The sequence below is a fragment of the Micropterus salmoides genome, unplaced genomic scaffold (genome assembly GCF_014851395.1).
Source record: "Micropterus salmoides isolate LMB-PRFRI ecotype aquatic unplaced genomic scaffold, ASM1485139v1 Ms_hic_scaffold_15, whole genome shotgun sequence".
Lineage (NCBI taxonomy): Eukaryota > Metazoa > Chordata > Actinopteri > Centrarchiformes > Centrarchidae > Micropterus > Micropterus salmoides.
The window spans coordinates 18,486,357-18,512,633 of record NW_024040596.1 but is presented as its reverse complement, the minus strand read 5'-3'; the positions used below and the strand labels follow the sequence as shown (position 1 = coordinate 18,512,633).

General features: G+C 38.4%; 2 protein-coding genes across 5 annotated transcripts; one reads left to right on the top strand and one right to left on the bottom strand.

Annotated features, from left to right (window-relative positions):
• Positions 1-264: 264 nt before the first annotated feature.
• On the bottom strand, positions 265-10,571 carry tfdp1a (transcription factor Dp-1, a). Of its 2 annotated transcripts, none has more exons than XM_038720810.1 (12): positions 9,201-9,276; positions 8,318-8,404; positions 8,062-8,128; positions 7,723-7,844; positions 6,221-6,342; positions 5,889-6,054; positions 5,631-5,777; positions 5,450-5,518; positions 4,287-4,438; positions 3,096-3,262; positions 1,623-1,701; positions 265-1,529 (listed from the first exon to the last, which is right to left on the bottom strand). In XM_038720810.1, exons 2-12 carry the CDS (start codon positions 8,327-8,329, stop codon positions 1,391-1,393), a joined length of 1,242 nt encoding a protein of 413 aa, XP_038576738.1. In that variant the 5' UTR covers positions 8,330-8,404; positions 9,201-9,276; the 3' UTR covers positions 265-1,390. The 2 variants fall into 2 exon arrangements, with proteins under 2 accessions (XP_038576738.1, XP_038576739.1); XM_038720811.1 differs by lacking the exon at positions 9,201-9,276 and adding an exon at positions 10,440-10,571 and having other exon boundaries at positions 304-1,529.
• A 118-nt stretch (positions 10,572-10,689) lies between these two features.
• On the top strand, positions 10,690-25,487 carry dcun1d2a (DCN1, defective in cullin neddylation 1, domain containing 2a). 3 transcript variants are annotated; one of them, XM_038720813.1, is made up of 8 exons: positions 10,690-10,767; positions 20,118-20,270; positions 22,109-22,325; positions 22,471-22,639; positions 22,993-23,123; positions 23,207-23,289; positions 23,875-23,971; positions 24,070-25,487. In XM_038720813.1, the coding sequence occupies exons 2-8, from the start codon at positions 20,268-20,270 to the stop codon at positions 24,147-24,149; spliced, it is 780 nt and encodes a 259-aa protein (XP_038576741.1). In that variant the 5' UTR covers positions 10,690-10,767; positions 20,118-20,267; the 3' UTR covers positions 24,150-25,487. The 3 variants fall into 3 exon arrangements, with proteins under 3 accessions (XP_038576741.1, XP_038576742.1, XP_038576740.1); XM_038720814.1 differs by lacking the exon at positions 10,690-10,767 and having other exon boundaries at positions 20,096-20,270; XM_038720812.1 differs by lacking the exons at positions 10,690-10,767; positions 20,118-20,270 and having other exon boundaries at positions 21,547-22,325.
• The last annotated feature ends 790 nt before the right edge of the window (positions 25,488-26,277 follow it).

The window sequence follows — 26,277 nt, the reverse complement described above, 5'->3', positions numbered from 1 at the left end:
CCAGCACATGCAAAGTTAGGAGCCAGTCTCAACCCTCACGAGTCTGAAATCAGTTGAGGGTCTTAAAAACAGATTCTTTTTTTTTGTTATCAGGTTCGTTGGTGGGTTAACTGTTTAAGGAATACAGTTGTTGACTTGAATTTGTAAAAAGCCTTTGAGTTGGGCATGCAAAAATAAATAAAATGTGATATTCTCTGAAGTATTATTTCTGCCAATAAATTAGAATGATCACTCATTGTGCCAGGCATGACGCAAACAAGTGGCCGTGTTTCTGCATAATCCCCACAATTTATAGATACAAAGTTATTAAAACAATCTATATTTAATTTGCAAACTTATATTAGATTACAGAAAATGTATTTGGAAGAGTCAGTACATGTGTTGCTAAGTTTTAAAAGGGAGATCTTTGAAGGGAATACATAAAGACCTATGCAACCACACATTTTGTTACATCAATAATTTTTGAAGGTCTATCTTTAATCACTGGCCTCTAAAGGATTCTATAAGCTACAATCGTTGTAGGATTCATATACGTAATTCACAAACAAAGCTTATTTACCTATCAGGAGCCCGGGTTATAAAGTCTTTACCTTGCTGGTGCCATTATTTTGTAAACACTACCAAGGCGTTAACAGGGCGGTGATCAAGAATTCCTCAACTCCAGAATACAAAAAAAAAAAAAAAAAAAAAAAAACACGCACACACACAAAAAAAACAAACAACTAGCAAACAAGATCAATAAAGCAGCTGCCTACAGAACAGAAGGAAGCCAGCCCAACACAATGGGGGATAAGAACCTATTTCAAATGACTGCCCAGAACACAAAACAAAAAGTATCAACACATCTGATGGAGCCCCATCCTGGGATGACATGGCTATTGTATTTGGCCATTCAGAATCCATGGGGTTGCACTAACACAGCATGTTGACGCAGACACTTTGGCCATCTTGGAACATTTTGATCATCATCATGTTTGCCACATGTAATTGCAAAGTAATAGGATTAACTATTTAAACAAGTACAATATACATTCTCCAACAGCAGTAAGTTTTACAGGGTGTTTTTATGGGATGGCTTATTGAGAAGTGGAAGAGACATACAGAGACTTCAGCGTGGTGGCCAGGCCAGACTACAGTTCCCTTGGATGACACCTCCCCCAGAGCTGTGGTGCATGTGCATGTGATTCAGGAGCAGAAAAAGATGGGTGCAACATACACCTTCTGTTCTTTTCAATATTCATCTACACCCCTGAGAAAGCCAGACAGAAATACAGGCATGGGAAACAGGGGGGAAAGGTTGAAGAAGCACACACAAAAAAGGGGGACTAAATTCCCAAGGTGAAGGAGGTTTGAAGGACTGTGCTTGTTGGAGTGGTGAGGCGTAGACAGGTTAGTCTTCATCATCATTTTCATCATACTCGTCCTCGTCATCTTCATCCCCCATATAAGACACTGGAGTCTCCACACGAGACCCACTGTAGTGAGAGTCATTTGAGCTGGAGGCCATAGTGCCATCAGCGCAGCCATCACTACAAGGAGGAGGAAGATAAGAGTGGGCAGGGGGTGAGAAGAACATCATCTGCATACTGTCACACTAGGTTTTTACGGGTAAGACCTCTCACCTGCTTGCAGGGTAACGGGCTCCATTGGCAGAGGACCCTCCAGTGATGTAGACGTTACTGATGGGACCTTTTGCCATCTCTGGAAAAAAGGAAATACTTATGAAATATAAAGAAATATGACAGATGATCACTAAAGTAGTCACCTCTGCAGTCATACCACTGTTAAGGCCAATTTATACTTCTGCATTGGTGTCTGCATCGTTCTGCAATTACACCACCAAAATGCAAGTTGGTGGTAGCGTTATGGCGTTCACTGTGTTGACTTTTACTGGCCGAGCCCGCTAACTTCCAGTTAGACCTACGCTAATTTGAATGGGGATAAAATGATAATCGTCTGGCTCTCCTAGACTTTTCAAATGTTATCGACCGAATGAATCAAATTCTGATAGTGAAACTAGTCATTTCGCGGGGGTTGTGACGCCAAAAATAAATTGAGCCACCATGTTACAGGCACTGGATTGGCCGCTAGTAAAACTGACTTCAATGCACGGTGCATTTCCTGTGGTTTTGGAGGAAATGCAATGCTACCAAGCCGACCACAGTGCAGTCCGTGTTATGTTGTGTAGTTACATTTTTGGGGAGGTGCAAATCAGGCTACGGCGTAGATCGACACAGAAGTATAAATCAGGATTTACAATGAAGACCCACCGGAAGCGTGTAGGCAGGCACTCGCAAGGTAGCACACTTTGTATAAATAAACTGGCTACGACTTTCACCCAACAATTTATGTAACTTTGCGTCAAACAGAACTTTGTATCTGTAATATTGGAGGCACGGCACATACAGAAGAGGGATCCCAGAAACTTCAACTTCATCCACTGCAGGTCAAGACTAAAACTTCCTGACCCAAAAACCTTGGCATTGCTTTTTTGGAAATTACTGCAGTCGGCAGGCAAATTTTGCCCTTATTTTTTCTAGCTACTGAGAAGATAAATAAATAAACGTTGTAATCCCAAAAACTAAAGTAAAAAGCCAATTTAATAAAAGCAGTTTACTCCCAGCTCCTCCCGAGAGTAAATGAATTGAAAATATTAAACTCACGCAAATTCCTTCGCATTGACGGCCCCGCCCCCTTCGCACCGGCCGACAGGAAATCGCAGCTCTACGCGTCTTTGCATTGACTTTGTATGTAAACTCACCGCCCCGAACGCACGCTTCGCTTTTGGTCTGAAAGCATCATTAAAATGTAAAAATGTCACTGCACCACCTTACTTGACTATATGTAATCAGCACATCATAACCTGTGATTTTGTAGTGTATGAACAACTTACAAGAAATGGCAAGACTGGGTCAGTGTCAGGATTTACTTTCAATGTTAACCAGAAAAATTTCAAAACTTTTACTGGCCGCAAAGAAAATGGTTATCCATGCAAGCGCCTTTCACCTGCAGATCGTGATCTAACCAGTTCACTGCAGGTACAGTGAACTGGTTCAAAACTGAGGCTGTGGCATGCTTGAGGCTATGGCACCCACCTATAACGTAGGGCTCCAGAGCTTTGGGCACCAAGCTACGTGCGACCTTCAGATCCTCTGGAGAACACTTTCCCACCTCCAAACCACAGGCCATGCCCATACGCTTCAGCACCTCTATGTCATCGTGGATCTCAAACATGCTGTCAAAATTGAACAAATACTCGAACCTGCAGGTGAGAAAGAACAGGCGACAAGCGAGGGTGAATTATCTTCTATGTTCCCAATTTACTTTAAAGGTAGTTTAAGAATGTTACCCTCTAGCACAGTCTTTCAGTGAATGTTTAATAGAATGGTAAATACAAGAAATTCAATATATCATTCCACATTGTAAGTGTAATTCTGTGTTGGCCAATTTTAAAGTTCAAGTTAAATATGCAATTTGGAAATATATCCAATATTGGTAAGCATGGATGGGAAGAGGTATAAAATACCTTTAAAGGCTATCACAAACTTCCGTTAGACACAAAGAAAGTTTTAAAGAGAACTTAGGAGTACTTGGAGTCAACCCCAAATGATACATTTTAAAGTCAAGAAATTTCAAAGGAAGTTGAAAATGATCAAGACTTTGTGCGTTACCCTGAAACAATCAAATCCTTAAGGATTACAATTACCTCACATTTAGCTGGGACAGTTTATTTCAGCGGTAAACCGAATTTACTACTTCTAACTAGTCTAGCTCTTCCCTCTCCTATCCAGTATGCAATGCATGTTCAGCAATCTAAAGATGGATTGTTATTTAAGTGGGAAGTTTTACACTTAAGACTGCTGAAATGCTAAACCGTTACAAACTGAAGAGTCATCTTCAAGAAACTGCGCCCGTTTATCATCTCATCTTGACAACCAAAATTAATTCCTTGACACTCAAGATTTCCAAATATTTTTACTTACTAGTCAAGGACCAGAAAACCATTAACCGGCAAATAAGACATTTTACGAGCCTAAAAATATTATTACTATATATTATATATAGTATTGGGCTACTGATTATTTGCCTTGACGTACAAATTTCCTATTAAATCATATAAACCCAGGATTGCCAGAGATAATAATCCTTGAAGTCAAACCTGGTTAGAGGGGTAAATCATCTAAATGTATACTTACAATACAATCACTGCACTGTTCTTTTGCTATTTATTTAAAGAACATTGGCTTTGAAGGTAAACGAATTGGAAGGCTAGCACAGTCACATACTTGTCATTAGAGATGCTGCAGTCAATGACTGTTTTCTTGCTGGTGTTGACAATAATGAAGGGAAGGTGGATAATGGAGTTGGGAGGTGGAGGTCTGTTTGCCTGCTGCTCTGTCTGTCTGTTCCGCTGAACCAGGTTCTTAAAAGCTATTTGCTGTAAGGACAGGATCAAAGAAAGATGAAAGCTTTGAAGCAGCTTCAGAGGAGCTTTAAGTTTAGACAGACAGCACATTCAACATTGCAAAACCAAAACATTACTGCTGCATTCTTCAGCAATGCTTTAGCTGGATTTATACTACTGCGTTGTTAGGGCAGTCCCGCTCAGCACAGAATTTCTCCTGCTGATTCGTACAAAGGCTGGGCGATATGGCCAAAAATGTTATCGAGATATAAAAATGTCAAACCATTCGATATCAATAAATATCAACCAATATAAGTTTAAAGGCTGGTTTTTGCTCCTGACTGAAAGTTGAAAAAAAAAAATCAATTGTGGTTTTAAACTATTCTTTATGGTCAGAACCACACAAACACTTGCCAAACAGTGGATCACTTAACAAATCTGAGGTAGGACATTCAAAATAGTCACGACCTCTTTTTTAAACATATGCTCAAGTTTTCTCAGTAACTTTTCTCAATATATATAAAAAATGAGTGCTAATTCATTCGTGATTCAAATGACTTCAATCGAACATTTGTTATATTGTTATTTAAGTAAGTTATATTGTGATAACTGTTGTTTTACCTAATTCGTACCACAACTGTAGCACTAAATTGTTAGGATTATCAAGCTGTTTGTGTATTCATTATGTATCCTAAGTAATCATATATACACACACACTTAGTGGCCACTATAATATCTACACCTGTAAACTCTAATGCAATCGAAATAAAACAGCTGAGCCTTAAATTTTACCTTTACAAAGACAACGTTCTGTTTAGATTGACACGAGGTATTCATTTAGCTATATGCATATTACAATGCTTATGGTTAAAGTTTTTAAATTTTTATACTCCTATTTACATACAGGGGGGCGCAGAATATAAGAAGCTTTACTGAAAAGCAGAAAATTAAAGAGCAAGTATAGATGCTTGAGGTTGTCTTCACAATGAACAATCATCTCCAGCACATAGTACACACAAGTAGACCCACTCAGTTCATTCCCACCTGCAGTATGAGCTCCTGAAGCTGTGATTGTTTCTGCTTAATTCTCTCCAACCGCCTTTGTCTCTCCACCTACAGTTGAAATAAATAAAAAAGTTATGATAAAAGCGTTATAACATAGGTAAAAGGCAAGACATCACCAACACAAACTATTGTGACAACGGTCATCGGACTGTATTTCTACCTCTAGGTTTTGGCACTCTTGCGCTGAGTTGGTGGGAAGGCCAATCCATTTGATTTCTTTTTTCTCCTTAGAGATAATGTTCATGGCCATGAGCACATTAAGTGCATCGTACACGCGCCGCCGAATGTTCTTCTGGTCATACACATGCTAATATGAAAATAACAAGAATCACAATATTAAGAAAACCTTCTAAATTGTTTAAAAATTAGAAAACTGTTTTTTCAAGTTGAGAAAATCTCATGCAGCTGCAGCACTCACCGAGTCATTGGGTGACATGTGGTTGTCTGAAGAGCTAAATTCTGCAACCAGTTCATCTGCCACTTCATTGTAGGTAGTTACTCCTTTCTTCTGCACCTTCTCACACACTTTCATGGAGAAATGCCTCAAGCCCTTCCCGTTTTTTTCCCCTTTTTTCCCACGTTTTCTGCAAACAGAACAGATACAATGATTAATATGTCAAAACTATTTTACTGCATTATCTTTTCTATGAAATGATATCGGGCTTCATACAAGATAAAAACACTTCATCTCCATGGAGATCCACACTGATGTTTAAAGCTTACAAACTTAAGGACTTTTTGAAGACTTACCCTGATGACCACGGAGAGGCATCGGACGGTTGACTCTGAGTGAGAAACTGGGAACTTGGTGTATGTGGACTGTTTACCAAAATGGTATTGGATACTGTCGGTCTCTGAGGTGTTCCAATCACCTACAACAGGATAGGTTCAGAAGTCTGGCTTAAAACAATAGTCAGGCCCCATGTCAACACACCTTTGCAGTGCCCACACAGCCTCTCACTCATAGTGCTGTCTTCTCGTCACATTCACTTCGGTTTCGTTATTTTTTTCCCCTGCCTTTTCGACAAGTCCCCCTGTACTTTGCTGTGTTAGTCTAATACTCGTCACTTTTGCAATGGATACAAGCATCTATGCAAACGATGGCCGAGTACTGCTAACAAAACCAGTTGAGCAAAGCACTGCAGGACCGACACTATGAGGAACCTTGAGAGGTTGGAGACGTCTCCCCTCTCAACATCATTAAAGTATTAAACAAGATGGCCCAGTAAACTGTTGTTGATGAGCTGATTGTCCAGTTGTTGGACTCAACAGACATTTGTAATTCTGAAGTAGGTAACGTTTAGATGGGTCTTAATCGCTTTAGGCATCATCTGCTGAGCTCTTTGTTAGATTGGTGGTGTTCAGGGACCTGCAGTGTCACTGGTTATGTGAACATTTGGTGATTTGGACCCTCTCCACAGTGGACCAACTTGTGTGCAGTTGGAAGTGGTCTACAATGATCCCTTTTGTCTTATCAACATTATGGGACTGGTTGTTGTCCTTGTCGACTTCACTCACATTTTTGATTTAGGCTACAACTCATTTTGTTGATACTAGGACGACTTGAGCTCATAATATTGTGAACACAGTATGTAATTACCCTCAATGCAAACCATAATTATTGCGTGGTACTTTAAATTGGTTAGGCTATTTGTTATTTAATGACAAGGGGAGCAGAAGCAGTAAAGTTGAATGACAATTATTTTATTTAATTTGTGGCACTTGTTTAAAGATTTACTGGAGGAAGAACACATAGTTTTTTGGACATCTTTATTGACTAATTATTGGTCATGAACATGGTCAATGTTCAATGAAAGAAACTTCTTAAAATTTGCATCCCTATTAGTAATACAGAGCATCTACAAGATAGGTGATCTATTCCTTCACTAAGGTGATATCTAAGCTGATTTCCGTTATGTATACATTCCATGTATATAATGGGATGATGAGTGTAATCCTGCTGACTGTAGAGTTGATAATCTTAGGATCAACTGCCTCCACCTACCCTCCGCTCGGTCACCTCACAATGATAATGGAGGGGGCTTACACAACACTAAGACACAGCAGAGAAACTCAGCAAGCAAATCTTTACACAAATGCACCTGCGGGTTACTGATGATTTAGATATGATGATATATGTGTATTTATTGAGAGGTTCTGAATTCTCATACAAATTTGATTAATCAATGTGAGCACAAAAGCCTGAAATTATAAGACCGTACAGTGTGGTAGTTGTGTGGGGCATCACTCACCATGTGGGACACATTTTGCATTGGTGCAGCAATGTTCACATTGGATGGCCCAAGAGTTTTGGGTAGTAGCTGTTTGGCCACAGGGGCAGCTGTAGGATGGACAGTAACTAAAGATAGGACACCTAATAGAAGACATGAGAAGAACTGTAATGAGTAGAGCTCTTGATTGATACTCCATTGCCCCCTGTTGTCCATCTACAAGCCTATAAGTGTCCACTTGAAAATACATTTTTTCCTTTGTGGGACAGGCAATCAATTAGACTAGACTTTATGTAATGTAAACACCATACTGAGCATAGTGTGAATCACTGTATAAAAGCAATTACTAGTAACTTATACCTTTGCTGGGGCTCATATTCTGATCGATGAAAACCTTCAGCTCTCCATTTGTTTCAAGCAGACCAGCCTGTGAAGGACACAAACTTAATATTCTCCAACAATCACAACGTTAAAGACACTACCTTAGTCCGGTTAAACAAAATAAGTAAAGAAGAAGAAATGAGGTTAAGGGAGATTGTTAAGGTATAGCAACTTAACACATACCTTCATCTATCACACAGCTACAGTGCCTACCTACATGCATATAGTTACTTACATCTTTAGCCATGATCCCAAAGGACCGAAGGAGTCGAGCTTCAGGCTAAAAAGAATATTTTCTCCTATTCGTCACTAGTCCAGACCCCTGAAGACAGAAAGAGGGCAAACTATTAAAGTTTCTAGTTTCACCCAAACATAACATTTGTCCATAATATTTCCTGAGCTTAAATAAATCTTACTCTGTTTTGGGAATGAAATTAAACTTATTTTTCAAGCCCATCTGAACTGCTTGATGCCAGCACATTGTACAAAGCTACATCACTAACGTTAGCTTGAGTTACCGGGTATTCTTCTTACAAGACAAATTTGAAGGATATTGTGTATATTTTAGACCAATTTCAAATTGAATGAACCATGGAGGGGCATTTCTGAATGCACCGTGTATGTCGAAAGTCACATTTAACCATCCCTTGATGCTGAAAACTTTTACTACGCTAAGTGTGCACAAGGCCTACTTCAGGTACCGAGCACGTCCGGAGGAGAGGCATCGTCGAACTTCTGCTACAGGTCACGGAAACATGCTAACTTTATCTCACCAGAGCAAAACTATTAATGAGACTAAAGTAATAGCACCATGTGGTTAAATATATTATTATTAAATGCGGTAGCAACAGCATTCATATCATACGGCAATAGCAATGAACAATCTTTTGTTGAATGCAGCTAGCTAAATGTTACTGCTAACAGTTAGCGTTGGATTCAGCCTGGTGGCGTTAGCCAGCTAGTTAGCTTATGCACGTTTTGAAAGGATTCACATAAAATTTAGCGATTGTTGATTCCGTGCTGCAAGTTCAAGGCAAAGTCTAGTATGGGCTAACATTTAAGAATTGTGTGTGCATTTCGCACGGTGAACGAAGTTAGTAGTGATTATGTGCACTTACGAGTGCACTCCTGTTTCTTCGACGGCTGTTGTTGTTGGCATTTGAGAATGGAGGAAGAGGAGGTCTAAATCCCTACCAAACAGGAAACAAACTAAGCAATGTCGAAGTACTTTTCTATAATTTTATAGTTAATTCAAGAGACAAAATATTGTATTAGTGTTGAGTATTTAACTCTTGAGTTTATTTTTCCCTCAAGTTTTTGTGTTTTGCCTTTGTACAGTAAGTGATGCCAGGATTTGCCTGTTGGACGAGTCTGTGTACAAAGTATCGTTTTCAATAACGTTAGAAGACTAACAAATGAAAGAGTAAACAGATGAAGTTAACGAAATAGATGACAAGGTGTTTTATCCAGACTGTAAATGAAATGATACATAAAATTTGCACCCAAAATATTTTGCTACAACTACTTCTTTTCCCGTTACTTACTAGTAACGTTAATTAGATTATTGATGTTAAATTGACAGTCATGGATCTCATATTTTCATATATTTGTGAGCTGCCTATCGGTCAGCAACAAGCACAATAAAAGAGTTTGTCGACCCTAAGTTACATTCGAAAAACCTAGTAGTATTATAATGCATTCAACTACACACCTGATCATCATCATCATTATTTTGAATTAGACATCGACCTTACAGATTTCACCCGTTGCCTAAATTAACGATGCTAGTGTAGTTTGTTCAACCGTTGAACACACAATTAGAACTTGTGTTGATTACGTTTCAGGACCCGAGCGTTAATAAAAGCCGTTTACATTAACGTTACTTTAATGTAACCAGATCGATCACAATCACCGTGTACCGATTTGTTATAATGTTACTAACCAAAGCTCTGCCAATGACTCCGTAGTCGTTTGTGACATATGGTGAGTTAGCAACTTGTCAGAAGAACAAAGTTAAAGCATAAAGTATGACTGGTAACGTTAGTTTGCTGGTTAGCATGCTTAATGATTATTTTAGCAACGAGCTAACTGAGGATTGCAGTTGAAAAGCCGACACCATCGGCGCTTTGTTAGCCAACTGCCGATACGTTAGCTACGGCTAGTGGACGAGCTAATCCACAGCTGTCATCGACAACACTGTCAGAATTAGCTTCACTTTTACCACGGTTAGCTCTAGTGTATTTTAGTAGTATTAATACATATTTTTTAACACAATAACTGGTAATACATATCTAACGTCAATAACTTTCTTTTGTGGTAGCTGGGTACCGAGTCACAAGTCGAGAAATGCATCTTACCGGTGCACCTCACAAGTTAGCAAAATGTTTGTTAGCCTTTTCTATCCACTCTCTGTTAGCCTTGCTACAGCAGCGCGTCTCACAATCTGATCTTGGCGGTGTCTCGCTTTAGCGGCGCCTGATTGGACAGCATCGACGAGACGAAAGCAAAGCAGTCAAAGCCCACAACCTACATCTCTTGGGATTGGTGGATACGACGGCGCTGGTGGATATAAAGCTTCAAAGATATATACATACCGCCATCTACCGTACAGGAGTATGATGGATACTTTTACTCCTGTAACGTTACTTCTCACTAACCCTGATTCTCTAAAGTTGGTACAGAAAGGTAAGTTTTGCTTGCACCAAACATAACATGCATAGAGGAGTCATTAGGATTTCATACATTGACCAGGTATGGAATAAACAGAAATGAGCTCTTAACCTCACTGAAAAACAACTATATCATTTTTTAGTATGACATGGCAAAACTCCCAAACCCATGCAGACAAGATAAAGGGTTAACCACAGCAAAATGTTTATTTTGGGTTCATCCCGCTGTAGTAAACCTGCTGTGTGTGTGTGTATATATATATATATATATATATATATATATATATATATATATATATTATGGCATGCCGTTTAGGAAATATATATATTTATGGTTTGTCTGTCTGAATATATGGAATGAAAGTCTGAATATATGGAATGAAAGTCTGAATATATGGAATGAAAGTCTGAATATATGGAATGGAAGTCTGAATATATTGAATGGAAGTCTGAATATATGGAATGAACCTTGAATATATAGAATGGAAGTCTGAATATATGGAATGAAAGTCTGAATATATGGAATGAAAGTCTGAATATATGGAATGAAAGTCTGAATATATTGAATGAACCTTGAATATATGGAATGAAAGTCTGAATATATTGAATGGAAGTCTGAATATATGGAATGAACCTTGAATATATAGAATGGAAGTCTGAATATATGGAATGAAAGTCTGAATATATGGAATGAAAGTCTGAATATATGGAATGAAAGTCTGAATATATGGAATGAACCTTGAATATATGGAATGAAAGTCTGAATATATTGAATGGAAGTCTGAATATATGGAATGAACCTTGAATATATAGAATGGAAGTCTGAATATATGGAATGAAAGTCTGAATATATGGAATGAAAGTCTGAATATATGGAATGGAAGTCTGAATATATAGAATGGAAGTCTGAATATATTGAATGAAAGTCTGAATATATGGAATGGAAGTCTGAATATATTGAATGAAAGTCTGAATATATTGAATGAAAGTCTGAATATATGGAATGGAAGTCTGAATATATGGAATGAACCTTGAATATATAGAATGGAAGTCTGAATATATTAAATGGAAGTCTGAATATATTGAATGAAAGTCTGAATATATGGAATGGAAGTCTGAATATATTGAATGAAAGTCTGAATATATGGAATGGAAGTCTGAATATATGGAATGAACCTTGAATATATAGAATGGAAGTCTGAATATATTAAATGGAAGTCTGAATATATTGAATGAAAGTCTGAATATATGGAATGGAAGTCTGAATATATTGAATGAAAGTCTGAATATATGGAATGGAAGTCTGAATATATGGAATGAACCTTGAATATATGGAATGGAAGTCTGAATATATTGAATGAAAGTCTGAATATATGGAATGGAAGTCTGAATATATTGAATGAAAGTCTGAATATATGGAATGAAATCATCATCTGACATCATTAAGGCACTGGCGCCATCTTGTGTTTTTGATGTGATTAATCTGTATGGATGTAATTGTGACACTATGAGCGAATAAGTAAGAAATCTAGTGTCAGCTATTTGGAGCATTGAAGAGATTACAAACACACTAGCAAATGCATGTACACGCCATAATACTGGAAACCACATCCAGTACCGTTCTCCTGATCTAGAAATGTATTCCCTATTATCGTGGAAGACTGAATGCAGGAAACCTCCCAGCCCAGGCAGTTCCCGTTTATCAAGCCTTCAACCTCACACGTGCCCCCACAACAGCTTAAGTTAGTTCGCATCCGAACTAATCTTTTAAACACCGAAGTCACAGAAAAAATAACCTGGCAGCGGTAACATTTTTTTTCAATGGAGTTCGGTGGCTTTGAAGAGAGCGATATAACAGCTATTTCTGGTTAAACACAGGATCTTACTCTTTAAAAAGTTACTGCCTGAGCCCTTTTGGGTGGACATACGAAGATTGTATATAGGGGTTGTTGTGGGGGGCATCTGTGACGTTAAAGGTGTATTTCAGTTTGCCTGATAAACGGGAACTGCCTGAACTGGGAGGGTTCCTGCATTTGGTCTTCCACGATAATAGGGAATACATTTCTAGATCAGGAGAACGGTACTGGATGTGGTTTCCAATATTTTGGCTCATACATGCATTCGCCAGTGTTTTTATAATCTCTTCATTGCTCAAAATTGCGGACGTTGGACACTTTCTTGCTGATTCACTAACAGTGTCACACTTCATATCAATGACGTCAGATTTCATTCACTATATTCAGACTTTCATTCCATATATTCAGACTTTCATTCCATATATTCAGACTTTCATTAAATATATTCAGACTTTCATTAAATATATTCAGACTTTCATTCCATATATTCAGACTTTCATTAAATATATTCAGACTTCCATTCAATATATTGAGACTTCCATTCCATATATTCAGACTTTCATTCCATATATTCAGACTTTCATTCCATATATTCAGACTGACAAACTTCATATATATATTATTTCCTAAACGGCATGCCATAATATATATATATACACATATATATATACACACATATATATATATATATACACATATATATATATATACACACACATATATATATTCAATTCAATTTTATTTATATAGCGCCAAATCACAACAACAGTTATCTCACAGCGCTTTTCATAAAAGAGCAGGTCTAGACTGTACTCTATGATGCTATTTACAGAAGCCCAACAGTTCCCAGAGGCAAGGAAAAACTTATTTTTAAGAGGCAGAAACCTCGAGCAGAACCATGGTTCAGGGTGGGCGGCCATCTGCCTCGACCGGTTGGGGTGAAGGAGAGAGATGGAGAGAGAGAGAGGGGGGGAGAGAGAGAGAGAGAGAGGGCAGGAGAGGAACAGAGAGAAAAAGAGAGGGATGGAAGGAGAGAGAGAGGGGAGGGAGGCAGCCTACACAATATACACACAGAGGTACAGACAGTAAAGGTGATGTTGCTATAGACTAAATGAAAAATGGTACAGATATTTATAGTAGTGTTAATGATAATAATCGTAATGTTAATGATTATAATAACAATAATAACAATAGGACTAGTAACAATAGTTGTTGCAGCAGAGGGTGCCGAGCAGGAACACGGGGGCAGCAGGCGACCCGCAGCCACAGATCCAGACTCCACAGCTCCAGAGCCAGAAACACCTGCAGGAAGTGATAGGAAGAGAGAGGAGAGGGACGAGAAAGCACAAGACTACCGGAAAGGGGAAAAGTTGTGTTAGTAACATGCAATAATGGGATGAGGTTGCATACAGAGGGAGAGAAAGTAGAGGAGAGAGGAGCTCAGTGCATCATAGGAAATCCCCCAGCAGTCTAGGCCTATAGCAGCATAACTAAGGGAAGGTTCAGGACTCACCTGAGCCAGCCCTAACTATAAGCTTTATCAAAGAGGAAAGTCTTAAGCCTGCTCTTAAATGTGGAGATGGTGTCTGCCTCCTGAACCCAAACTGGAACCTAGTTCCACAGGAAAGGAGCTTGATAGCTGAATGCTCTGGCTCCTAGTCTACTTTTGGAGACTCTAGGAACCACAAGTAACCCTGCATTCTGGGAGTGCAGTGCTCTGCTAGTAATGTACTATGAGCTCTTTAAGATAAGATGGTGCCTGACCATTAAGAGCATTTGTAGGTAAGAAGAATGATTTTAAATTCTATTCTGGATTTTACTGGAAGCCAATGCAAATATATATATATATATATAAAAATAGAATTGAGACATAGTTCATCTCTTTTCCTGGTTCCTGTCAGAACACGTGCTGCAGCATTCTGAATCAGCTGAAGAGTCTTAATGGACTTTTTCGAGCAGCCTGATAATAAGGAATTGCAGTAATCCAGTCTAGAACTAACAAATGCATGGACTAGTTTTTCTGCATCATTTTTAGACAGTATGTTCCTGATTTTCGCAATATTACGTAGGTGAAAAGGGCGGTCCTTGAAATTTGCTTAATGTGAGACTTAAACGACATGTCCTGATCAAAGATAACTCCAAGATTCCTCACAGTGGTGCTGGAGGCCAGAGCGATGCCATCAAGGGAAACTATATCTTTAGATAATGCGTCACGGAGGTGCTTAGGCCCCAGAACAATAACTTCAGTTTTATCTGAGTTTAACATTAGAAGATTACAGGTCATCCAGGTTTTAACATCCTGAAGGCACATTTGAAGTTTAGCTAACTGATGAGTTTCATCTGGTTTGATCGTTAGATATAACTGAGTATCATCTGCATAACAATGAAAGTTTATGGAATATTTCCTGATAATATTGCCTAAAGGAAGCATATATAAAGTGAACAGGATTGGTCCGAGGACAGATCCTTGTGGAACTCCATGACTAACTTTGGCATGCATGGAGGACTCATCGTTAACATGTACAAACTGAAATTGATCTGATAAATAGGACTTAAACCAGCTTAGAGCGGTTCCTTTAATGCCAATGAAATGTTCCAGTCTCTGCAATAGGATCTGATGGTCAATGGTATCAAATGCAGCATTAAGATCTAATAAAACCAGTACAGAGACAAGTCCTTTGTCTGATGCAATAAGGAGGTTGTTAGTAATTTTCACCAGTGCTGTCTCTGTGCTATGATGAGCTCTAAATCCTGACTGAAAATCCTCAAATAAACTATTGCTCTGTAGAAAGTCACACAGCTGTTTAGCAACTGCTTTCTCCAGAACCTTAGAGAGAAATGGAAGGTTAGATATAGGTCTATAGTTGGCTAAAACATCCGGATCAAGTTTGGCTTTTTCAGAAGAGGTTTAATTACAGCTACTTTAAAGTACTGTGGTACATAGCCTGTTGATAGAGATAGATTGATCATATCTAGTATAGAAGTGCTGACTAAGGGTAAAACATCTTTAAGCAACCTAGTCGGGATGGGGTCTAAGAGGCAGGTTGATGGTTTAGATGAAGAAATTATTGAAGTTAGTTGGTAAAGATTGAGGGAAGCAAAGCAGTCTAAACATATATCTGGTTCTACAGCTGTTTCTAAGGTTCCTGAGTATTATACCATGGATCTAACCGTCTTTGTTTTATTATTTTCTTTTTTAGAGGGGCTACAGAGTCGAGTGTCATTCGCAGCGAGCCTGCAGCACTATCAACAAGATGATTGATTTGGGAGGGACTGAAACTAGCATAGGAGTCCTCCGTTACTTTGTGACTTGATAATGAATTTAGAGCGGATGGAATCGCATCCTTAAATTTAGCTACAGCACTATCAGACAGACATCTTGTATAGAAATTTTTGCCCAATGGCGAGTAGTTCAGCAATACAAACTCAAAAGTTATCAAACAGTGGTCGGACAAAGAGGGATTCTGTGGGAACACCACTAAATGTTCAATTTCAATACCATACACCAAAACAAGGTCGAGGGTGTGGTTAAAACAGTGAGTCGGTTCATGAACACTCTGAGAGAAGCCAAAGGAATCTAACAGAGAGATAAACGCAGTACTGAAGCTGTCATTCTCAACGTCCACGTGAATATTAAAATCCCCTACAATAATAACTTTGTCCGTTTTAAGGATTAAAGTTGATAAAAACTCAGCAAATTCAGATAAGAATTCAGAGTGCGGACCAGGTGCTCGGTACACTATAACAAAAAGAATTGGTTGCAGTGATTTCCAACTTGGGTGCGAAAGACCAAGAACAAGGCTTTCAACTGAGTTATAGTTTAGTTTAGGTTTAGAGCTGAATAGTAAGCTAGAGTCGAAGATAGCTGCAACTCCACCTCCTCGGCCTGTGCCTCGAGGAATGTGAGTATTAATATGACTGGGAGGGGTGGATTCATTTAGGCTAACATATTCTCCATCACCCAGCCAGGTTTCAGTAAGACAAAATAAATCAATATCATAATCTGATATTAGTTCATTTACTAGTACACCTTTAGAAGAGAGAGATCTGATGTTTAAGAGTCCACATTTAACTCTCCTATTCGTTTGCACTATTGCTCTTGTGGTTTTAATTTTTATGAGGTTTTTATGTACAGCTCCTCTTCTGTTTACCTTTGACTTAAATAATTTCGATGGTCGGGGGGCAGACACCGTCACTATAGGATTTTCACTAAGTAACTCCTGGAATGGAGGAGCAGAGAAGTGTGTTAGACTGTGACTCTGCGTAGGGGTTTGGGTGGGTAACTGCTGAATTAGAAGGGTAGAGAAGTGTGTTAGACTGCGACTCTGCCTCCTGGTCTCAACTCTGGGTTGTCATGGACTTGGTCCACTAATAAATATGTATATACAGTGTGTGTGTGTGTGTGTATGTATGTATGTATGTATGTATGTATGTATGTATGTATGTATGTATGTATGTATGTATGTATGTATGTATGTATGTATGTATGTATGTATGTATGTATGTATGTATGTATGTATGTATGTATGTATGTATGTATATATATATATATATATATATATATATATATATATATATATATATATATATATATATATATATATATATATATATATATATATATATATATATATATATATATATATATATATATATATATATATATATATATATACATATATATATATACACACACTGTATATACATATTTATTAGTGGACCAAGTCCATGACAACCCAGAGTTGAGACCAGGAGGTATATATATATATATATATATATATATATATATGGGAGTGCAAAGCTCACCCAGAAAAAGGTATGTGACTGCAAGCAGCTGTAGATGAGTTCAACAGAAGAGTGCAGCAGATTAAAAGAATGACGAAGAAAAGGCCAGGCTACATAACCCACTCACCAGATTTAGTGGACAGTTGGGACAACTGACCCTGTGTATTCTGCCAGGTGTCTGCTGTCTTAACACTATTTGAGCATTTGGCCTCCAGATCATGGAGACTTCAAAGCATTCATCAGGAATACTGCTGACTCCAGCAAAAGATGGCCAAGAGCATGATATTGGCAAAAGATGAATGCATGTTACACGCAGAGCTATATAAATACAATACAAAGACATTTAAATATGGTTTTCATTCGAATGTCAACTTGTTTTTTTCTTCTTCATGTAAATGATTAAACTCTATTTGTATTAACTCCTGACAATCTCCAGTAAATTTTTGGGACTCCCAATTGCTGTCCAATTTTTCTGAGAGTAAAAATGTGTTTATTTCATTTTTATCTGGCCTGTTTTTGATGATTTTATCAGTAAGTTGTCTGCTACATCTGCCCAATTAGAGTGATCAATATTTAGTCAATTTCTAATTGACTCACAAACTTAAACAAATAAAAAGCAACTATTTCTCAAATCACCAATTTCAATTCTTTACTGGTATTTTCAAATATCATACAATCAACTTACAAATACACTGACTGTCAGTTTATTATGTACACCCAGATAAAACTAATACCATTGACTACAACAGCCCTGCAATAAATCCTACTTTATAGTGTTTTAGAGAGGTGTTGAACTTAATAGTGATTTTGTAGAATGTAATTTGCAGGGATGTATATATGGAGGGGTCTTTCTACTGTTTTGTCCACCTTCCACCAGATCAACAAGGTAGACTAAATTTTAGAAACACCCCTCAGTACAACAATACAATGCAACAGACCCACAAACTGCTGAGTACAGTCAGAATGCTCATAAACATGTTTGGTGTGAATGACAGGAGTTTTCTCTCTTCACAATTACACGATCACTGGCATGCTGTATCCTGTGAGGGAATCATGCTGCTGCTATTCAGGCCTTTTTCACTGTAAAATTTAAAAAAAGGAAGACTGGCGTCCACAGATACTCTATCAGCAGCAGCGCTGTGTGTGTTAATCACACTTGTTGAAGGGTGTTTTCATTTTTTTCATGAGATAAAATTCAGCTGAGCTTGAGTCAGCCCTGCAGACAGGGATATTTTATTTTACTGTATGGCAGTAAGGTGAGAACTTGCACTTTTTTTCTCCTGTTATATGGGGACTTAAATTTCCACATTGTTGACCAAATATCACACAGAACAGAAAACAAATTAGATGAAAGAAACATTTTTGCTTTAACAATATCGAAGTATAATAATTAAAAATCTAAGAAGATACATAGATAGATGCTTTATTTATTGTTTAAATTCACAAGTAGATTTATCTACTTCACTCCTCAACCTGTATGCTGCAGCAAGCCACTGAGTAGCTCTGTGATACTACTTTATATTTATAAGTTGAACTACCAGGTAAGAAAATATGTGTCTGTTACTTGATTGATTTGTTATAGTTGTACTTTGCTATGACAAAAGTTAGCCTAGCATAGCCCTGATTGACCCGAACGCCATTTAGAAAACAAGCATTTTAAAAGTTGTTGTGCTTGTCATTTTGATCAGTTTATAGCAGTTTAACCATAGCAAAATGTTTATTTTGGGTTCATACTGCTGTAGCAAAACAGATTATTGGCGAATATTTGCAGGTTGTATTTACTTACGTTAAAAGAGCTGCTTCAATGTACCAATTTGATAGGCCACTTAAAAAATAAACACCTAACAGTGAGCTCACTCAGGTAACTCAGGCAAAGGCTGCATACCAATGAAACACCTTTTTATATGAGCAACACACACTGGAGGTTACTAAAAGGAGGCCCCCTAGCGGCCGAGGCTCCGGTCAATTGCCCATATTTGCTCAATGGTAAAACCGTCTATGACAGCATCAGTACACGGATGGACCACACGGTACACACGAAGTAAAAAAAGTATGCACGTGCATGCATACAAGAGTGTGTGTGGATATAATACTATAAGTTAAAGGGCGTATTACACTGCACCAAAAGTAACAAAAGATGCTGTTGCAAGTCCAGTAAGACCTCAGCAGCCTCCCAGTGACACTAATTTATTAATATGCATCATATAAGCACAAAACTAAAACAATTATATGTCTCAAAACTAGATTTGACACAGGGACCCACTTAAGGCAGGGCCTCAAAATTAGATTTATTATATCAGCTGATATTGAGCATCTACACATAAAACTAAATGAGCACAAACCATTTGACACAGAAAACCTGGAGCTTTTTAGACAAGTTTGCTTTGCTGTTTAGTTTAATCTGTTAGAAATTAATTTCCAGTTTTTCTTTTGTTCCTATGAAGTTGGAATACACTTGTTAGAGGGAGCCTAGATTTGGACAAAACTGTCTGCCAGATGAATAAGGTGCTGTGTCACAATATGTTATTATTATGTTATTAGGACACCGTGTGTTATTAGGGTGTTGGTAGTAAGAGAATTTGTGTAGGAGTAGGGGGTGACGGTGGGTTTCAGTTTTTATTTATAACACAGTCGTTTGCAGTTTGGTTTTTTTTTCATGTGGTCCACGTGGTATAACAAAGTAGTGTAACGATCTCACTTTCTTTCACTGTCTCTCTCACGCAAGGGTTCATTTGAGCAAATAAGGCAAATAACAACAGAACTGCTACTGCAAACATCATCGGCTGAAACCTACAATGGCTGTTTGACTACTTCCGCGCAGGCGCACATTGAGCGACAGTCGGTCTACCAAACTGGTCATACAGCGGGTGTGAAAATGGTAGGTAACCAAAATAAACACAAACCCGGGCATTGTCTTTGGTTCCATTAAGGTTTACCTTCAAGACTATTATCGTGTTAATTAAAGTACATGCCGTGTCGGGTTTTGGCAAGCCTACAATGATAAGTTACTTGTGTTCGCTGCTAATACAGGGAAGGTCAGTTGATATTTTGAGAGCAGCTAGCTAGCTACACTACCCTTTTAGGCAGTCTGGCAACTTCGGCTTTCAGCGGGTCAGCCATTGGACTTAAAAGACAGACACAAACAGTGTCGTTTGAGTGAAATACTGGCATAGCCATAACCACAACGACAGTATTTCAGTGATACTTTCCACATCGTTAATCGGCGATACATTCTGGCTAACATAGCTAACGTTAGCCAGTATAAGTTACTAGCTGGTGGTATGTAACGTTAACGTCAGACAGTGCTAACCAAACGTTACCCAAACAGTCGATACAATAATCCTTGATGTCTTAACAGCAGCCAGTACAGACGTTTGACTTCACGTGGTCGTTATTAAATCAGCAAGTGCTGGTGAAGTTATTAGCAGCTTGGTGAACTCACAGAGTTTTAGTCTCCAGTTTCAGGAAATGCTGCTCCTCAGTGACGTGCAAGTACTCAGAAACTGCAGCTGCTGTGAGGAGATGGCATGAGGATTTTTTGATAGAGCTGGGACATATTTGAGTATAACATCGATCAGGGTTGGAATATAAGATGTTTTTCATTATTAGTTAATCTACTGTGAATTTACCCAGTTAACATTTTTGTCTTAAAATAGTTTTAAAAAATAGCAACATCACAGTTTCTCAGAACCCAAGGCGACGTCACATTTGAGCCGATGTCCACTGTATTTTGGGCATTTTTGCTGAAAAAAATGACTTGAACAATGAATCGATTAACAAAATTGTTGTAGATTAATTTACATTTTTTATTTAGCTGATACTTTTATCCATAGCAACTTACAATAAGTGCATTCCACCACATGAATACAGTCCAAACATTACAAGAACCATGCAAGTACAGCAGCTCAATCAAATATGCAAATTTGAGTCATTCATCTAATTAGTAAATCAAGTAAGCACAACTGATGCAGTGTTAGGAAACCAGATATAATCTGGAATTTGGTTTAAAGTATGACAATGACTTTATTACTGGTATTTAACAGCTGTTTTGCAATGTAATGATACAATTCTGAACTGTCTTGACTGGCTCCAGCTGAGTGAAATGTACACTGAATGTCTCTTCAGGCTTGCTTTCATAACTGATTCTTAAAAATGTTCTTATGTGCACAATTTCATACCATAAATTATTTTCATAATATCTGTATATAAAAATATTCTGACAATATTGTGTAATTTGAATTTCTTTTCTTTTTTTAATATTGCAAAGTATTTCGGGCAGGGTGCTTGTGTTACACTCCAGACTTATTGCACCTCTAGGTCCCTGTTATGGCATCCCATTTTCCTACTCATGTTACATCTATGACTGTAGTTATCTGAGGGGCCCTCCCGGGTACAGCATGTGCTTTTAAAATTCACAACATCCCCCTTCAGAAAAGCCCATGTTGCTCTTGTACAGGACATAATTACTACCACAGCGTCTTGGCTCACCACCTAAAATGTGTGTTTTTCTGTGCGACAGACTAACCTTTTGAAATGTGAGTGTTTCCGTGTCTCCCAGTCTTCTGTGTCATATTTACTGTTGCCTGAATGCCTGTAGATGTGTGTTTCTCGCTGTGTGTCTTTGTCTGTGTCTCGCTCTGTATTTGCGTTTTGTTGTCTGTACTCCCTAGTCTGATCACACCAGTGTCTGACAGCCCCTGTCCTGTACTTACACAGCATAAGCTGAAGTCTTCACAGAGGGACAAGGTACGGCAGTTCATGTCCTTCACACAGGCTGGGGAGAAGACAGCTGTGTACTGCCTCACACAGAATGACTGGAAACTAGAAGTTGCTACCGACAACTACTTTCAGAATCCAGATCTCTACTGTAAAGAATCCATGAAAACGTCAGTAGACCGGAAAAGGCTGGAGCAGCTCTACAATCGCTACAAAGGTACAGTCTTGGTTTTACACTGTAACTTAGAATATTTACTAGTGTAGAGTTGTTCTAAAAAGGATTGTACTATTTATAAAAATTATAGACACTACTTGTTTGCAAAAAGGGTTAGTGTAACTTGTTGTTTTTTTTCCATTGATAGATCCCCATGATGAGAATAAGATTGGTATCGATGGTATCCAGCAGTTTTGTGATGACCTCTCGCTGGATCCAGCCAGCATCACAGTGTTGGTCGTCGCATGGAAGTTTCGTGCTGCCACTCAGTGCGAGTTCACCAAGAAAGAGTTTCTGGATGGAATGACAGAGGTGGGGTGAGTGTTGAAATCAACAACGTCTGACGTGCTCCAAAGTGGGACATAAACACAGTACCCGAAGTATCTTCGCATGGCGGTTCTCTTAGTGTAGCTCCAGGGAGGGAAGGCTTTCTATATATAGACCCACTCAACCACAGCTTGAGTATTCTGTGTCTTCGTAGAATGATTCAGTGGAGGAGCTGTAGTGTTTTGACTTTTAAGGTTCATGCGTCAAAGTTAGCTTCAGCCAATTTGTCATTGGCATCAAGACTTTCATGTTCCAGCTGGTTTGGATATCTGTGTGTGTGTGTGTGTGTGTTCGATTTAAAGTTGTTTTGTTTATTTATTGCTTAAATTGTTTATTTTTCTAGATGTGACAGCCCAGAAAAACTGAAGGCCCTTTTGCCAAGATTAGAGCAGGAGCTCAAAGATAGTGGGAAGTTCAAGGACTTCTACCAGTTCACCTTTAACTTTGCCAAAAATCCCGGACAGAAGGGTCTAGGTAAGAAGAGTGTCATGCATGGTGTCAGTGTTATCTCTGTATTACAAACTGAATTAAGTTTTCTGCTTTTTGTCTGTGTGCAGACTTGGAGATGGCTGTTGCCTACTGGAACCTGGTTCTGTCAGGACGATTTAAGTTCCTTGATCTTTGGAATAGATTCCTTTTGGTGAGTCAAAGAAGTGAAATTAGGGATGCACCTGTCAAATATGCTGGATTGTTGTCAGCGCAGATACTGAATTTATAAAGCAGATCAGGGATTGGCCATGACACGACCGACCAAAATACAATTTATTTGTCAATGTCAATTTAAAAATAGTAAACTTACATTCGTCAAGTCATAGCAATAATGTCTGGCTTCATGTTACCTTACATAAAAACAATACCAATGAGTACAGCACAGTTAGGGATACAGATTTAAAATTTTGGAAAAACGGCTTCTGGTATCAGATTAGTGCTTGAGATCAGCAGATATTATGAGTTTAGGTACCAGGATTGAGGGCGTAGTGATGGGGAATTTGGCTAAGGCTATGCTGGCTTTCATTACACCTCGCTGATTAGCACAAGCTCAGTGAAAGAGGAGTGTCAACGAGTGTAACCAGATGGTGTGTGGTTGGAATGAAAACCTGCATACTCTTAGATTTCCTGAACTCATGCTAGCCCACAGGACCATCAGTGATTTACACTAAGGTTATAGAGAGAGAAACACACATATATATATAGCAATAGGTTCACCAGGGCTTGTTCATTACAGGAACACCATAAACGATCCATCCCAAAGGACACATGGAACCTATTGTTGGACTTTGGTAACATGATTGCAGATGACATGTCAAACTATGATGAGGAAGGTGGGTAGCATTCACCCATTTGCTTTCTTAACTGTGAATATGGACTGTTCGATTTAAATCATTGTGACACTGATGATCTCTTGGTGTTTCTTTCTCAGGAGCATGGCCCGTCCTTATAGATGATTTTGTGGAATTCGCTCGACCAATTGTAACAGGATCAAAACGTAAGACTCTCTAAATCCAACCCCAAGTCTGGAAAGCCAGAACGTTGTTTCTTTTACAGTGACTTCATAGTTTTTTTTAAGACTTGTACAAAAAAAGTGAAAAGCTTTGACTTCAGAGAGAAAACGGAAGCACTTGAAACTGTCAAGAAACTACCTTTCAGGGAGCTGAGTAAAAACAATGAGAAACAACTGGCCACATTTTTGTCCTCGTGAGACTGAGGCGTCATGCGGACATCGCCAAACTCACCTCTGTCTGTCCTGTTGGATTCTCCGTATCCTGGACGCCCCTAGGCTCTGCTCCAGGAGGAGCACTACCTGTCAGGCCACAGCCCTGTAAGTGGGGATGGACACAGTACTAAGCGGATGTCTGTTGGCGGTGTGTACTCTAAAGGGATTGGAGAGGAGAAAACTGTGTGTTTTTAAGATTCTTCCTAGTCAGCTTTGTTTTGTTATATGAAGTTCCAGAGTGACTGTGCAAAGCTCCCATGTCTTACTCTCACTTTGGGACAGAGTGCTCACGACACCAGCACCAACAGAACTGTTGCAGTTTTTACTGTACATACTGTATCTATTGGGACAGTTTACAAAGATAGCTATATGAAGAATAATATAAATATGTTCAATTTATAAATGCAAAAGATGATTCTTTTATGTACAGTAAATGCTAAGATCTCTAACGGGATGCCTCAATATCGTGGATGACATGCTGTTGGTTTAATTGTTAGGTGGATCTGTCAAGTCAAGGAGTTGTGAGCTTCTCATTGAAAGCATTTTAGACACATTTGACGTTGCCTCGGGCTGTTTTCACAAATACATTTTCACTCAAGTAAAGGCAGTGCTTTAATTTAGATAATTGATATTGGTTCGTGGTACTCATTTGTCCAGTTAGTCTCAGTTTGGTCTTGAATCCTAAATGTAAGTCTGATTGATCCGTCAGTCCTATCCACAATAGCACCATTTTGCTTTCAAAAGATAGTTTCTTTGTAACTGTTGACGAAAGACTATTTATCTAGTGACAAATCCCTCTGAGGCATTAATGATGCTGTAGCAGCATTTAAGTAAAGTTTAAAGTTAAGAAATTACAGACCCTTAGGATTGCATGGCACATATCTGTATGTTATGGCAGTGCGAAGACCTCAGTTCAGAAGCCAGGACACTAAAGAGGGCAACGACAGGATGACAAAGTAAGCCTTAAGAATAACTATCTGTCTGTTCAATATTTATGTTTCCTTTCAAGCCCATCTGTCCAGTGTTACTGAAGGTAGTGAAAAGTAGAGTATATTGTTGATACATCATGTAAGTATATTGTTCATTTAAGAAAGATGAATAAAGCATGAGTTTTTCCATAATCATACATGTAAAAAGTTCTTTTGTTGTTGATGAATTAGATGAGGGACAGTTTATATCACATACAGAACAGTATAATATTAAAGGGGAGTTCCTTGGTGGCAATTGTTGGGTCTCTGTAAATAATACAAAGAGTACAGTACAGACCACCTGCTCCATATAAAAAGTGTAATGAGATAAGTTCTGTTATGAATTGGCAGTATATGAGTTGCATATAGCTGCTTAGACAAGAGTGTATTATATGAGGTAGAATTGATTGTGTGAAAAAGATTTATAACCACACTGATCTGAACTTGTTAAAGCTTTAATATTACATTTTTCAGAATATTCCTCCATGCTGTTGATTGTTAATGATAAACAATATTTCATTTACAGTACTTTGCATTGGTAATTTGGTCAATTTGATAATAGTGCTTTGTAAAACACACATCATGAATTAGTTACACATTGTTCATTATGTTTTCATTACTTCCCTTTTTGAGACTTCACAATGTAATACATCAGAGGTACAGCACTGGATGATGATGAGCCGTCTGTAGCACTCTGAATGATCGTCTGATCATAAAGTTTAACACTGCGAATCCAGTCGGGGACCGTGTGTGTGTTTCTCTCTCCTTAGTTTAATTTCTCCCCTATTGCTATCAAATAAAAGCGTAAAAGGCTCAAAAATAATTTAAAAAGAGAGATTATAACCATTGAGAATATGGATCAAGAGGGAGGGCAGTGGGTTTTTGAGGAGGAGCAGGGCTGTAGCTACCATTCAAGTCCTACAGAAAAATGGTCAGGTGCCCGGTG